This window comes from Sminthopsis crassicaudata, chromosome 5, assembly GCF_048593235.1.
Source record: "Sminthopsis crassicaudata isolate SCR6 chromosome 5, ASM4859323v1, whole genome shotgun sequence".
Taxonomy (NCBI): Eukaryota; Metazoa; Chordata; class Mammalia; order Dasyuromorphia; family Dasyuridae; genus Sminthopsis; species Sminthopsis crassicaudata.
This window is the reverse complement of record NC_133621.1, coordinates 184,558,850-184,575,737: the sequence shown is the minus strand read 5'-3', so window position 1 is coordinate 184,575,737 and position 16,888 is coordinate 184,558,850. Positions and strand designations below refer to the sequence as shown.

Genomic DNA, 16,888 nt, shown 5'->3' with positions numbered 1-16,888 from the left:
TATTGACTAGAAAAACAAAAAAACTACCAGTCATTCCTTAGTGCCTCCAACACAACTCTATTTCCCTCACAATCACTACTACCACCAACTAGCTAGGAAGAGCTAGACTGATAGCTATGAAATCCTAAAAAAGAATTGCTTTCCTTCTCTATCATTCTCAATCAGGGGAATAACATCTTATGCAAAGTATATTTTACAGACAATTCTAACTTTAAGGAAATATTTGAATTAACACCTACATTTATATACACACAAAAATCAAATAAATGTTGCGGTTTTGGTTTTTGGTTTTTTTTTTTTTTTTTTTTTTTTTTCATTTTTACATAGCTTACCAACCAGAAAAGCAGTTGACTAACTTGAGAGGATGCTTTTTTAGGACAAAGGAAGAATTGAGTTCAAATCTTAACACTATACTCATTGTGGGACACTAGGGAAGTCAAAATCTTTCTCAGTGCCAATTTTCTCATCAGCAAAATGGGACTGCTAATATTATGGGCTGAATGCAATAATATAGTGAAAGTATTGTTTAGATGACAGTTGTTAATGATGCACATACAATTTTTATTTGGTTTAAAATTTTTTTAAATTTACAATTTGGCTGGGAATACATCTATTGCATAAAACAAAGTATGTAAAGCCCCATTGTTTTGATATTCTTCATGATGTAAGCATTTATACTTGTGGGATACCAAAACTCTTTATATTCTTTTGGGCACCTGTCCACAAACATGGTGCCCCAGATTACCCTCTGTTTTGCCGAGGTCATAGTATATATGAGATCAAAGAACAACTTAAACTTATATAGGAATTTAAGGTTTATAAAATACTTTCTTCATACATTTTACAGATTTTTTTACAGATTAAAATATCCTATTTTACAAATAAGAAAAATGAGGTTCAGTTTACATAGCTGCCCCATGGCAAAGTTGAAACTAGAACCTTATGAAGAAATAATCTTCAAATTAGTAGTAAAGAAAAAAAATGGACCAACTCACTATCCCTGTCAAGTTCCTTTAGATTAATTATGATATTTATTTATTTATTATTTTTAATATATTTATCATTTTTAATCCTTATTTTTTTCATTCTTTTTTTTCCCCCCACTGGCAAGGGGAATAGCTATTTTCTGGTTTTTTGTTTTTCGTTTTTTTTTTTTTTTTTTGGTGTGTGTGTATGTAGTTTTTTTTTTTTTTTTGATTTTTAAAATTAATTTTTATAATTATAACATTTTCTTTGACAGTACATATGCATAGGTAATTTTTTTTAACAACATTATCCCTTGTACTCCCTTCTGTTCCAAGTTTTTCCCCTCCTTCCCTCCACCCCCTCCCCTAAATGGCAGGCAGGGAATAGCTATTTTCAAAGGTCAAGAGAGAGGCTTTCAAGATGGTTAATGTATGAAAAGTTTGAAAGATTATCTATCCCTTTGAAAAAAGTCAAAAATAGGCCAGATATAATGGTATTACTTAGATAATTAAAGTACCATATTCAAATTAACAGCTAAGGGGTGAGGGAGTTGCTAGACTACTCCAGTTCCTGAGTTTGAATCTTGTCTCAGATATTTCCTGATTTATAACAGGATTATTATGAGGATCTGGTGAAATTACATATATATGGCATCATAAACCTTAAAGCCTAGATAAATTTTAGCTCTTATCTTCTTAAATAATAATTTAGTGCCTTCTTGCTGTCTTCCCAGGCATCTCAAACCCATGTGAGACTGCAGTACACTTACTGGGGATTCTGATAAGTCTTCCTAAGTGATAGGGACCAGGCCTGGCGTTCTTTGGTTGCCTAGAGACATGATGACTTAAAAAAGCTGGAGATGTGAAGGAGAATACAGGAAAGGACAAGTGAAGAAGGAGCTGAAAAACCCGTTATCAGTGACTGCCAGACAAGGTTTAATAAACAAAGAAGCAACCTCCATAAATACTCTAGTGAATAGCAGGGATTCTTAATATTGTAATACTTTCAAGGTGCTACATAACTTTGCAGCTTTCACCCACATTTGCTATTTTCTAACTCATGTCCCAGTTGTAAAGAATTCTCAGAAGAACTTTGATTACACCTGGGATGAAAGATAAGGGGATTAATTGAGAGGCTGTATCTTAATTTGCATTTGTTCTCTATGTTGAAAATTAATGGGTAGACCACCCATGATAGCTGCAGCTGGGAGAAGAATATGGCTACCCCGAGGGGCCTGAAAAGCAACAAGAATTAACTATGGAGGTCCTGGAAAACTGATGGGATAAATGGGATCTTGGTTGCCCTTCCACCCCTGCTATAGCTGAAATCTTACACTTCCAGAGAAGTAACCAATACTCCCCAAAATATCACTCCACTATGTATCTGCCCCTATCAAAAAATCCCATTTTTTTGCTTCCTCAATCTCAGCAATTGTGATATAAAGCAATTTTTTATTAGATATTAAGAACTGATCACTAGTTACTATATAATGCCTTGGGGAGGGAATTTTTGTCAAAATATATGCATTTATATGCATACATAGAAACATGAATATTATATATACATGTGTTTTTGAGGAGGGCACTTGCAGGGGCAATATCTTATGTCCAAAGAAATGAATTTTAAAAGCTAGGATGGCAGGCGAGTGGGGAGGTATTTGAGAAGCAGTGAGCTTTCCAGGCTCTTAAGTAACCCCAAGTCCTTCCCCAGATATTTTTCCTGTGTCTAAGTTTGGCGCTGGTAAAAGGAAGTGATTTCAAAAAAGTGAGAAGAATAATAATAAGAGGGAAGAATAGAAATAGACAAGAGGGTCAGAGAAGCAAATACAAATAGAAAATTAAAAAGCAGAAAAGAGATTTGGATTGCAGACATGAGAAAAAAAGAAAAAGCTTCAGACCAGGCTAGGGCTGGGTTAGGGCTTGCTGGTTCCCTTCTAGGCTGGCTCCTTTCTTTGCAAAGAACTAGACCTTTCTGGGAAAACTTTGTAAATACCTCAAATTTTCTAGGAAAACTTACGGTTCTCCATTGATTCCAGTGACCAAGGTGAAGAGTAACAGAAGACCTAAATGAGGCAACCAGTCTCTCCCCATGGTGTTAGTAAGGGGAGACAGGAAGGCCAGACAGACTCGTTGCCTTGTCCTTGCACTGTGAACTGTTCCTAAATACACTGGGTTTTATGCTTCTGCTTTCTGCAAACAAGAAGCCCTGCCCACACAAGCTAGACTCTCACAAAGGGTCATTACTCTGTGTTTGCTTCATTGCAGCCAAGCCTAATTTTTGGTAAATTCGAGGTCTGCTTCTGAGATAACATCTACATTCAAAATCGAGCCAACTTTTTTTCTGGTTGGGCTATAAAATTTTAAATTCCCTTTGCTGCTTCCTAACAAAACTACTTGAGGGCACACTTTGCTTTGAGGGGGCACTGCCATTACCTCCAAACATCTCTTTTTCTTTTGAGCACAGTATAAGAAATTTTACATACTGGAATGGTTGCCATTTCCTTCCCCAGCTCATTTTTATAGATGAGAAACTGAGGCAAACAAATTTAATTGGGTCATTGGCAGGGGTCTGACGCCAGATCTGAATCCAGGAAGAGGATTCCAGTTCAGCTCTCTATCCATTGCTACTTAGCTGTCCTAAAAGGCTCTTATTTGAAATAAAAGCTATTTCTCAGCTAATTTCCAATAAGATCTAAATGGGAATTGGTTCAGATCAAGTTCAGATCTGTAAAGACCAGATTAATGTAAGGGTTGGATATGGGTTGAGATTAAGGATGGGGGAAGGAAGAAGGGTATCAAATACAAATTGGATTATTTCATAATTTTACCTAGGGCTGCAACTTATTGCCCCTATCATCTTCCACATCAAGAAACAAAAGCACTTTCTCCCATCTGCACCAAGTCCTTTAAACTCTTAATCCTATGATCCTATGGATCACTGCATATGCAATGAACTGAAATTCAATTCTGTGCCATGTCCACCCCCATGCACATCTAGCAATATTATTTTACCTAGTATCTCCTCTCCTTAGAGGTAGAAAAGACAAAGTAGGGGGGAAAAGCCTTGAAGTAGGAATCACATATAAAATGGGAACCCTATTTAATGTTGACTTGAAGGACTTTGAAAAACATTTATGGAAGACCATGTGGAAGAACTCTGAAAAACATTTATGAAAAATCTACCATGTGGAAGACACATTACTATTATTTGTAACAGTAAAACAGAGGAACAACTGTTTAAGCACAGTTTACTGATAATATGATAGCATATAATATATAATTGTACACATATACATTGTACTATAATATAGAATATAAAATAGTCTTTACATAGGTTTGATTGAAGGCTTGCAAAGTACTTTATAAATATCTCATTCTATCCTCATGGCAACCCTGGGAAGTAGGAGTAATTATTATCTCTATATTACAGATGGAAATCTGAGGGAGCCAGAAGTTGTGACTTGTTCAAGATCATAGGATAGTAAGTCTCTAAGGTAAAATTTGAACTCATGATTTATGACTTCTGGTCCAATTCTCTGTCCATTGTACCACCTAAGCCACAATGGATCTGTCCAACTTGAAGTATTCAGTGCTGTAAGGAAGAAAGAAACAAATGAGGAAAGGAAATAAGGAGAAGGAAGGGAGACCAGAACTTAGAAAAGTCATGGTGAGAATCAGAAAGCAAAAATTTTAGACTTCACACCAATTAAGAATTATGCAAAGGGCCCACAATAAGAGAATTTTACAGAGGAAATATCCACTTTCTTTATGTAATTTGCCAGGCACTGAAACAATTTTCCCTCATCCTTAATCCTTTATCTTTTTAAGAAGTCCTTTGGAAGGTATTGGCTGAAATATATACACATTTCACTACTTTCCTTCCCAAAGAACAAGGTTTTAAGTCTACGTGTAATTTTGTGAGTGCAGTTTATGGGGAACATTTTTGCTGGTTACATATTAATCATCTTCCAGCTCAGTTACTGGATGTGACTAGGTGTATTCCGTAAGCAGTTAGTCCACTTCAGTTAGGCACAGGCTGCCTCTCATTAGCCAAAAGTCAAATCTACATGGAGCCTTATAATGTTCAAGAATTCAGAGTAATCTTCCTCCAGATCAACTAATATATTTGTGTATCAGAGTACCTAGTACTGTGGCTGACCTGTCCATAAGGGGGACTACAAATAGTACTTGCTTGATTATGCTCATTTCCAATTTTTCATTAGAAATGACCTGATATAAAAGTATTAAAAATTAATTTCTCAAGCAATTGCCAGATAAACACTACTAAAACATACACATGCTTGTTGTTCAGTCCTTTTTTAATCATGTTGATTTTTCGTGGCTCCATTTGGGGTTTTCTGGCAAAGATACTGATTTGCCATTTCCTTCTTCAGCACACTTCACAGAGGAGGAAACAGGCAAATGAGGTTAAGTGACTTTTCCAGGATTCCATAGCTAGTAGGAGCCTGAGACCAAATTTGAACTCAGGAAAGTGAGTCTTCTTGACTCCAGACTCAAAACTTTATTCACTGTGTCACCTGAAAGCCATATGTTCATATATATTTATATGCAGCCATGCAAATATATTTTAAATAGTTCTTCAATAAATTTCACTGTCTTTGGATGTGGACATTCCCTCCAATATTTAAGATCACAGCATATTCATGCCTTTCTATCCCTGGTAACTTGCATTGGTTTGCAACAGGGGATCTCCCAAACATACTGAGTATCTTCTTTACATTCTCTTGACATTCTAAGAATATCATTGAAATCTCTGCTATATGATAAGCCTTTCTTCTTTTTTTTTCCTCCTATAATCACAGTTTTTGATGATGCCCTTTATCCCATTTCCACTGGATAATTTCTTCTTTGGGACATGGAGCAGCTTGCTTTTGACCATCATGCATACTTTTATTGACCTTTAAGTGATCCTCAAGCTTGATTTTTTTGGAAGCCTCAGGATTCCCAGCTGGCTATATAGTTTAGGGACAAGTATTGTTTAAAAGATTGGCTTTTTGTTTTAGAGAAAAGCTTGAGGTCATCCAAAAAAAAACTCTATCATTTCTTAAAGACAAATGGTAAAACTCAACTGGCACAGAGGAGCATCTGGAGGACTTCACCACCTCCGAGGTTCTTTCTTCAACTTGAATTCTTCATGACAGAGGACAGTGCCTTTGGCGATTGTATATTTCCTTTACTTTGCTTGATATGAGTAATCACAGGATGCTCAAACAAGTTATCTTGAGGGCATTTATGGATGAAACTAGAAGACAATGAACAGATAAAAACAGAAAAGATCTCTAAGTATGTTTATGTCATATTCTTTTTCATCATTAAGCACCGTAGAACATGCAGACTCAAACATTAACGTTCTGGTTATAAGGTCTTTGAGAAAGGATTGGTTTATCTTTTTCTTTGTATACTCAATACCTGGAACACAAGATATTGGGATCATAGATCTAGAACTGGAAGAGAACCCTAGAAGGCATCTAATCCAACCTCCTCATTTGGAAAATGAGGAAACTGAGGCGGAGAAAGGTCAAGGAACTTACATGAATAATAAATGGCAAGTTAGGATTTAAACTCAGATCTTTTGGTTCAAAACTCTTTCCATGGTATTGAATTAAAGTCAAAATGACGTTGAGGGATGAAAAAAGCAGCTATATTAAACCAAGTACATACAGAGAAGGCTAACACTGGAAGCAAGGAAATTTTTAGGAACTGATTCTCTCAAAGTATCTAAAGGAGGAGAAAAACAGGGGTATCTAAAGGCAAGAGGGAAAATGTTTAGATTTTATTTTTAAAAAATCAAGAAAACATTATTAATTACCAACCTATTTTTCTTTATTAAAAAATCTATTTTATTTTTCTACATTCCAGCTATATAAAATGTTAATGAACATAATCCATACATACATCTAGGGCATTCTGGAATGAGAGTGTTAGAAGCAAAATGGGAGTTTTTCTAACTAATAGCCCACAATACCATCACATGATTAACAGAGGAATTAGGAAAGTTGCATTACACAATGTCTCTCTGCTTATTGTTTTTCTGTTTAGAAAAAAAGCATTTAATGTAGTAGAGCAACATGATTTCTTCAGAGATTCTCCTCCATCTGTCTCCTATATTGCTGCGTCATTGTCCTATTCTCTGTAAACCCATTTGGGGTTTTCTTGGCAAAGATACTGGAGCAATTTGCCATTTTCTCCTTCAGCTCATTTTACAGATGGAGCAACTGAGGCAAGCAGGCTGAAGTGACTTGCCCTGGGTCACACAGCTAGTCTGAGGTCAGATTGGAATTCTGGTTCTCCTCACTCCAGCCCTGTCACTCTATCCACTGTGCCACCTAGTGGTCTGTCTTTAATGCTCAAATTAGACAAATTTCTTGAAAGATGTAATAACCAAGATAATCTTTATTTGATAATCCCTTAATTATTCTAGAAAACAGTGAATGATTTTTTTGTATCAAAAGGAAACCATTTAATTTAATTCTCTCCATTTTTCAATTAGGAAGATTAAGTTCTTTGCCAGGATTCAAAGTATCTGAGATGAGAGCTGAACCTGGAGTTTCTGACTCATTCGTGTTCCTCCTTCCCCATTCCTTCACTTCTCTTTTTTTCTCCTTTCCTTTCCTTTTTTTATTTATGGAATTTTGTTACTGACTCACATTTTCATAGATTGTAATTTCCAGATGAATGTTCTTCTAGGATATTTGCCCTTTTCTTTTTTTTTTTTTTTTTTTTTTTTTCCTGAGGCTGGGGTTAAGTGACTTGCCCAGGTTCACACAGCTAGAAGTGATAAGTGTCTGAGACCAGATTTGAACTCGGGTCCTCCTGAATTCAAGGCTGGTGCTCTATCCACTGCGCCACCTAGCTGCCCCCTTATTTGCCCTTTTCTTAAAGAGAAACTGAACTTTTTGTTCTTATGCTATTATCAGATAAAAAACAGGAGGTGAATCCAGGAAATATTCATGTAGAATAATAGTATTCTAGAATTGGAAGGAATATTTGACTAGTAATCTAAACCAGTAATGTCAAACTTCCTTTCTCTTTCCTTCTCTTTCTCTTTTCTTCCATTTTTCCATTCCATTCCTTCCTTCCTTCCTTCTTTCCTTTCTTTCTTCCATTCTTTATTCTTTCCATCCATCCTATCTTCCTTCATTTTCTTCCCTTCTTTTCTTTTCCCTTCCTTCTCCCAGTGAGGAAGCTCCCTCTACCTAAAAACAGACTATTAAGTAACTTCTACAAATTATGGTGTAAGAGATTTACATATGGCATTGAGATTTTAAGTGCCTTAAATCTGATTATACAACCAGCACATGCCAAGGCAGAATTTGAACACAAATCTTCCTGAATCCAAGTCTGGTTCTCCATTTACTATACCACACTGACTCCTCATCTTATCTATAAAATAAGGAAATGGATCTAGATCAAGAATACCAAACATAGACTGCATATTATTGTGAACTGAGCCAGATCAAAATATAATTGTTTAATACTTAACAAAATAAATAAAAATACAATAGAGATGATATTAATATGTGGCTTCTCAAGTCAGTCGATAGTCTTCAGGGATCCTTATTTATGGTTTAATGGTCACTGTTTCTATTTGAGTTTGACACTACTATTCTAGATGAACTCTAATATCCATTCCAGATCTAGCCAACTATGATACTACATAAATATCCCCTCTATTCACTTTCTGATTCTTTTACAATAATTAGATAAGAACAGGTTAGTTTGTCTTTAAGAATGGGTAGAATATCCTTAAAGAACATATGGGAATTATAATCTAGGAGGAATTAGTAACAAAGATCATTAAATGAAAAATCTTTTGACTCTTGAAATCCTGAAAGGTTTTAACTAAACTATGCTCTTTTATTTGTTTTGGTTGGTAAAATAAATACAGCAAATTAAACAAACTATTGCATAGTATGGAAATATTTTCACTGCTACAGATGAAAATCAATCATATTTACCTTTCTTTGATCAGGCCTTCAAAACTTGCCAAATTACATAAAATTCTTTTCCTATACACCCTTATTAGATGTATAGATTTTCATGTTTTGATAAAAAAAATTGATCTGGATACTTAAAACAAGTGTTCCAAAAATCCTAATAAAAACAAAATTTTCAAACATGTTTACAGTATAGAAAAATGATAACATCTAATTCTAAGAAGAGAGATGTTTGCAAAATGTTGAGCAATTCTAAGTGGGAGTAAAATGCCAGTGTACTAGAAAGGTCACTGGACAGGGAGTCAGAAGAAGGGAAAGTTTCCAAGTACCAGCCTTGCCACTAATTGTATCATCCTGGATAGATCACTTAATGTAATGATATAAAGGAGGATTGACTACATGACCTCTAAGTTTGTATCATTTTTCAAAGTCTATAATTCTTGAGCAAATGCAATATTATATAGTCTCTTTTGCTGATTGTCCTTCTTCCTCCAGGAAAAAATATGAAATGGCTTCGAGATTTCATTTAAGTGGTTGGCAGGACTAAGAAAATACCTGAAAAAAGCATAAGGAATGCATGAGATAACATAGAACAGTTGGAAAGATTTCATAAAGAAATGAACACCTTGATAAAATACAACAATAAATAAAAGAACAAAGTTATGAGGCAGAAAAAGCAAAAGACATATGAGATCTCTATGATCAAAAACAACTGACTTAGAAAACAAGATAAAAAGATGATGACATAAGAAATATCAATTTCCCAGGAAATTTCATAAAAGTATAGAAAGAAACAAAAAAAATATGAGTGTCAATTTCCAAGAAATTGCCTATAAGAACATGAATCAGAAGGCAGATGGGCAGAATCTGCAGGTTCATATCTAAGAGAAATCTCAGATTAAAACATACCCCAAACTATAAACACTAAGTCCCAGAATTCCCAGGGCAAAAAACAGATTTCAATTAGGAATTAAGAAATCACATACCAACTAGATAAGGACTAGATGATAAACAGATTATAATATCATTTATTAAAAGGAAAGGAAAAGAGCTTTGTGTTCAAGAATTAGTTATCCTACAAAGCTGAACATAATTTCAAAGGTTTTTTTTTTTTTAATAACTTTTAGCAGAATCAATTAAATTCAGACATTGTCCTTGGAAAAAACCAGAGAAGGAAACTTTTCAAAGATTCACCCAGCAGATGAAAGAAACTTTAAAAAGGTTAAATAAATTGGAACAACTAATAAGGGCAAAGTGATAAATCTGTACTTGGATAATGAAAAAGAAGAGAGAAAAACTATAGTTCTGTCAGATTCCAGAAGGTAAAAAGATAGTCATGTAAAAAAAAAACTAATAAACAAAAAACTTTAACAAGGAGAAAGGAAGAATATAATATTTCTGATAATTGAAAAAACACAGGAAAAGATTATTCATTGATAAGCTGGAGAGTATCCAGCAAAGAGCAACCACAATGTTGACAGACCTTGAATATTGTCATATGAATGAATGCCCAGGTGAAGGAAACGGAGATGTTTAGCCTGGAGAAAAGAAAACTCAGGGGATAAAGGATAACATGCACAAATATTTAGTTGCCCCATAGGGGAGAGTCTGGTTTATATTTGGCTGTAAAAGGCAGAACTAGGAACAATGTGTAGAAGGTATTAAAAAAAAGTTTTTTAGCATTGCCAGGAAAAATTTCTGGCAACCTGAGAGCTGTCCAAAAATGGAATGTCTCTTGAAGTGATAGATTTCCACTTATTGAAGGTCTTCAAGCAGAGTCTGAAGGGACCATTTCTCAGGTATGTTATACTGGGAATATGAGGTATGAATTAGATCAGAAAGGTATGAAATTATAGGCTGATTCAAACTTAGTAGTGGGCTGGGTAAGAGGATGACAAGAACCTGGCCTGGGCCCAACAATACCACCAATAGTAATAGATTGAGGGCAGTTAGATGGTTCAGTAGTTAGAGCACCAGCCCTGAACTCAGGAGGACCCGAGTTCAAATCTGGCCTCAGACACTCAACACTTCCTAGCTGTGTGACCCTGGACAAGTCACTTAACCCCAGCCTCAGGAAAAAAAAAAGTAATATTGGAATGGTAGAAAAAGGGAAAGGAATGGAGCTAAGCAGATAGAGTGAGAGTTTGGGAGATAGAGTTGGAAAGATATTGAGTACTGAATAAAAAAAAAGGGCAAAAATCAGCAATTGAAGAGTGGAGTGAGAAAGGAAGAGGTTGGGAGAGAAAACTGGAATTGGACTGAAATGACGCTAGAATGAATGAATGAAGCATTTGTGAAACACTTTTAGCACTGTGCTAAATGCTGGGGTACCAATAGAAAAGCAAGACACTCCCTGCTCCCATTTTGGCTTGCCTGTCCTGTATTTGGCAGTTGGCAGAAAATACCAAATAAAAATATTGAATTCTGGTATCATTCTTTCTCTTCTCTCTGCCCCACTCTTCATTCTTTAAAGAAATGGAGAACAGGGAGGGGAGATAAAGCTATAGGAAACAATTATGTATAATTGACAATATAAGGAATTTGATGAAGGAAAAAAATTATTGTAGCCCCATTTTCCATCCTGGATTATTTGCATAAGATTTTTCTTATTATTATTCATGGGCAGCTAGGTGGTATAGATAGTGTGCAGGGTCTGTAGTCAGGAAAACTGAGTCCTGAGTCCAAATATGACCTCAGTCACTTAGTGGCTGTGTGACCCTGGGCAAATCATTTAATCCTAATTGCCTCAGTTCCTTCATCTATAAAATAAGCTGGAGAAGGAAATGGCAAACTATTCCAGCTCCTTTGCTAAGAAAACCCTAAATGGAGTCATGAAAAGAATGAACATGAAAACAATTGAAATCAATGAACAACAATAACTTTTCACTGGTGAAAATGTTGGTGATGTTATTCGCTTATGTAAAGGGCTTCTGGTTCCAGAACTTGGGAAAGAAAGGCCTTCTTGTCTCTTGCTTTGAAAAAAGAGACATTTAGTTCCAGAGTTCCTTTAGGCAGAAACCTAAAGAGAAAGAAAAAAGACTTTGGAAGGAAGACATGTAAAGTCCCTCCCCATGTCTCTGATTTCCAACTTGCATTGCTAGAGGTGTAGAGGAATTTCCCTTTGGATAAGATTGGGGCGTCTCTCCATTGAGCTGAGATATCTTGATCCCAGCAGAGGAGTTTATTTACTTTTCTGATTTCTCTTTGCTATCTGCTTGGATAAATGAGTTTATTCATTATTTGTGATGATTTTTTTGTATAACTAGTATGTTTTGGAAAGGAACCAACATAAGCTTTGAACATGAGCTACATTCTCTTCTTTAAAGGATAGTGACCAGAACCTTGGAGGTTTGACCCTCAAAATCATTTTCCCAAGATTATATTTAAAGAAGCAGACAGATTTAATTCTAGTCTAATACCCCTTCTCCAGGGTGAGCAAAGTGGCCATGCTCATAGTTCTTTCTCCAGCTCCCCTCCAGGCGGGAATCAAAATCTACTTTGGAAATAATAAGTAATATTCCAAAAATGTCTGTTCATGTCTCCCCATAAGCCATACTCCCCTGTGCTATCCCAGAAGAGAGAGATCACTGAAGGCTGTCAGCCTTGTGTTAGAAATTGGGATCTGTGGCTAGTATGAGGAAAAGGGAAATGATAAAAGTTGGAGAAGATGTGGGGAATTTGGGACACACACAGAGTAAGTTTAATCACCGAGTAATTCCTAAAGAAAAGGAAAAAGAAGTTTCCCACCTCAGGAAAGCCGAATTCCAAGTCGTGAAACTATACACAGAGATGATGGAATTGGTACAGACTGGAAGCCATGCCTTTCCCTCCTGAAAACCCACCATGATCTCTCAGCACTGGGGCCTGGTACCAACCAGTCATTAAGGACCAGCAGGCAGTGCCGGAGGAGATCTCTGCTCCTTCCCTCAAGGCCCTCTCCCAGTGCCAGCCATTCCACCCTGGAGCTCTGGACTTGGCAGGACCCTCCCTGGATGAGCTGAACTCCTTGGGTCTTTGCCTCTCTTGAAGTGAACGGAGCCTTCAGTAAAACAGGCAAAATCTTGCTCAGAAGCCAGGTCCTCTGTAGGGGATGTCCATTGGGCCAAGAGGAAGCAGGGTTCTGGGACCTGCCCTGGACAAAGTCTCTGACACAATAGCCATTTGTTTGTGAAAGGCACAAACACTGGGGAGAGTGTGCAAAATAACCCAAGCAAGAGTAACTTTTAAGGTATCATTTCCCAGTGAGAAATAAAAGCCTCCTGTGTTCTACCCACATTATTAGAGGGACCATATTGCATCACCTAACTCCTAACTGGCAATTTTGGACAAAGAACAAGTGTGTGATCCTGTGGCACTGACTGAGTAGCAACCAGGATTGAGCAACAAGTAAGCATCTGTTTTTCAAAAATGTATGGTCCTTTTGGGTAAGCAGGAGCTCCAGGAACCTAATGGTCACTTATTCTGACCGCTTCTTCATGCCTGAAGAAGGTTCTACTAAACCTGATCTTTAAGAACAGCACAAGAGGGGCAGCCAGGTGGTGCAGTGGGTGGAGCACCAGCCCTCAGGTCAGGAGGAGCTGTGTTCAAATTTGATCTCAGACACTTAACACTTCCTAGTTGTGTGACCTGGGGCAAGTCACTTAACCCAACTTGCCTCAAAGGGAAAAAAAAAATAAGAACAGCATTTAGCTTAGTATCTGCCACATAGTTAGCACTTAATAAATATTTGTTGATTTATTGAACATAGATTTCCAGAAACTTGTGTCTGTTAATCCACATGAGACTTTTGGACAGCCTGCTTTAGATCTTCCAAGAATGTAAACTATTCTGGATGCTACATGAAAATGGCAAACTTGAGGATGAATCAGTAAATGATGATCAAGTGGAAAAAGTAAATTCTCCAAAATCCCAGGAGTCTCTGAGCTTGTTTCCTCCTTCCCTTCTTCTTCCTTCCTTTCTCCCTCCCTCTCTTTTTTTCTTCCTTTCTTTCCTTCTTCCTTCCTTCCTTTCTTCTTCCCTCTTTTCTTCTTTCTTTTTTCTTTTTTGCTGAGGCCATTGGGGTTACGTGACTTGCCCAGGGTCACCCAGCTAGGATATGTTTTTTTTTTTTTTTTTCTTTTTTTTCCAATTTTTCCCCCCCTGAGGCTGGGGTTAAGTGACTTGCCCGGGGTCACACTAGGAAGTGTCAAGTGTCTGAGATCAGATTTGAACTCGGGCCCTCCTGAATTCAAGGCTGGTGCTCTATCCACTGCACCACCTAGCTGCCCCCTCTTTCTTTCTTCTTTCCTTCCTTTCTTCCTTCCTTCCTTTCTTTCTTTCTTTCTTTCTTTCTTTCTTTCTTTCTTTCTTTCTTTCTTTCTTTCTTTCTTTCTTTCTTTCTTTCTTTCTTTCTTTCTTTCTTTCTTTCTTTCTTTCTTTCTTTCTTCCTTCCTTCCTTCCTTCCTTCCTTCCTTCCTTCCTTCCTTCCTTCCTTCCTTCCTTTCTTTCTTCCTTTCTTTCTTTCTTTCTTTCCCTCCTTCCCTCCTTCTTTTCTTTTTTCTTCTCTCCTTCCTTCCTTTCTTTTTCTTTCTTTCTTTTCTCCTTCTTTCCTTTCTCTTTTTCTTCCTTCCTTCCTTCCTTCCTTCCTTCCTTCCTTCCTTCCTTCCTTCCTTCCTTCCTTCCTTTCTTTCTTTCTTTCTTTCTTTCTTTCTTTCTTTCTTTCTTTCTTTCTTTCTTTCTTTCTTTCTTTCTTTCTTTCTTTCTTTCTTTCTTTCTTTCTTTCTTTCTTTCTTTCTTTCTTTCCTCCTTCCCTCCTTCTTTCTTCCTTCCTTCTTCTTTCCTTCATAAAAGAGTAGTGAGTATCAGTAACTTGTTCTAGACTACACCTTGAATCCTCTGGATTTTTTCTGCCCACTGTATTCCCCAAAACCTCAATGAGGGTACTACACCTTAGATTTTCTCAAGGCTAAATTTCCCACCCTTTGTCTCTCAAACCATCTGATCTAGGACCTTTGCCACTGTGGCCTCATCATGTCATCAGTGGAGTGCCCTCAGGAAGGCCCCTTTCAGATCTCTTCCCAACATAAGGTGGCAGTGTGAGGGAGACTTCAGATAATCCTGGAGAAGGATGGTAAAGGTATGCTGGACATATCAGATGGAAGCAAACTGCTGCTGACTAGTCTCAGTCATGGGAATGGGGGGGAAGCATTAAACAAACTAATACCACTCGCCCCAAACCCGAGTGCCCTAGTCTGTAACATTTTTGAGTTCAGGAACATTTGTAGTGAAGGACAAAAACAACTCTATTCAGCTCTCCACAGTCCACCATCAGCTCCTAGGTTCCATCTGCCTTCTTCACTGGCAACAGAGGATTGTAAAAGCAAACTGGCATAATCAATCACCCTAGCTTCCTGCATCTCCATCACTAAAGAAGAAATATTTTTCACCACAATGGGAGCCCAAAACATGGGACTTCCACCTGACCCTGCTCTTGGTAAGATGAATAAGCAATTTCCTCAACTCCTCATCATCTGTCCCTGCCTCCATGTCCAACCTGTTGCTAAGGCCTTTTGATTTCACTTCTGCAACATATCTCAAATATTTCCCCTTCTTTCCTCTGAGAATGCCAACATTCTGGGGCAGGCTCTCATCACCTCCCATCTGGGCTGTTGCAATAGTCTACTGGTAGGTCAGCGGGTCTCAAGCCTCTGACCTCTCCAGCCTGTCTTCCATTTGACCACCAAAGTGATTTTTCTAAAACTCATGTCTGAACATGTCATCTACATTTTCAATAAATTCCACTTGCTCCTTATCACTTCCAGGATCAAACACAAAACCCTCTCTTTGGAAGCTCTGTTTTTTGTTTTTGTTTTTTTTTAAACCTTACCTCTTACCCCCTTTTCCAGACTTTTTTCACATATTGCATAAACTTTGTGATCCAGTGACACAGGCCTCTAGGCTACTCCATGAGCAAAATTCTCCATCTCTCAGCTCCAGGCATTTTCTCTGGCTGTCCCCCATGCCTGGAATTCTTTGTTTTTTTCATCTCTGCCTTCCGGCTTCCTTCAAGTCATAGCTAAAATTCCCACCTTCTTTCCCCATCCTTTTTAATTCTAGTGCCTTCTATAAACTATTTCCTATTTATCCTATATGTAGCCCATTCATAAATATGTGTTTGCTTATTGCCTCCTCCATTAGTTTGAAAGCTCCTTGAGGACAGAGGTTGTCTTTGGCTTTTCTTTATATCCCCTTATTTAGCACAATACTGGATACTTTTGGAGTACTCAATAAATGCTAATTGAGTCACTGAGAGATAGCTGAAAGGGCCCGCACAGATGCTGACTCCTAAGCACATTTTCTCTATGAGACACTTTCTCTCCATGGTCTGCCTTCTGTAGCTTCCCCAGAATGATTAAAATGAAGAACTGGGCTTTGGAAGATGCCTTGGGCTTGAATGAGGCTGAAGGCCTCTAGAATCCCAGTACTTCTGAATTTCCCTGTGAGATTTTACTAGCAACCTATGAGCTGGGCATCCATTGCTTTCTCATCACCTCCATATTTCAGGAGCCACATCCAGAGCTCCCTCCTGGGAGTAGTTTTATTCCCCTCTGCCCACTTAGCAAGGCAGCAGACTTTATGACTCATCCTTATTTTCAATGTCTATTTGTATTGAGAGCAATACTTACCCAAGCCACAAATATTCTGACTTCCTGCTCAAATTTCACAGTTCATTAGCTTCCAGATACAAGGTTATGTGGTGGGGTAGACCCACAACTAAAGTCCAAAGTCTGGTAGGAATTTATCTATCTAGAAGACAGAATCTAATTGTCCCTGAAACAAGTTAATGATAGAATGTGAGGAAAGAGAACTGTATAATTCTAATATATCACATCCATTTCCTTTAGGACCTTTGTCCCATTCCTTGCAGATCCCTATTGAAGAACCAACATAATAGGAATTCATCTTCATGAACCTAAAAAGAGGCTC

The 16,888-nt window shown here is 37.4% G+C and overlaps 1 protein-coding gene across 2 annotated transcripts in view; it reads right to left on the bottom strand.

Annotated features, from left to right (window-relative positions):
- A2M (alpha-2-macroglobulin) overlaps positions 1 to 3,140 on the bottom strand; it is a 74,478-nt gene extending 71,338 nt beyond the window's left edge. For both annotated transcript variants that reach the window (XM_074268976.1, XM_074268977.1), the window contains exons 1-2: positions 2,983 to 3,140; positions 1 to 6 (exon numbers count right to left, since the gene is read on the bottom strand). The exon at positions 1 to 6 is cut by the window's left edge and continues 181 nt beyond it. In XM_074268976.1, coding sequence (XP_074125077.1) covers positions 1 to 6; positions 2,983 to 3,056 — 80 coding nt within the window. In that variant the 5' untranslated portion in view covers positions 3,057 to 3,140. The remainder of the gene's footprint in view (positions 7 to 2,982) is intronic.
- Positions 3,141 to 16,888: the final 13,748 nt, after the last annotated feature.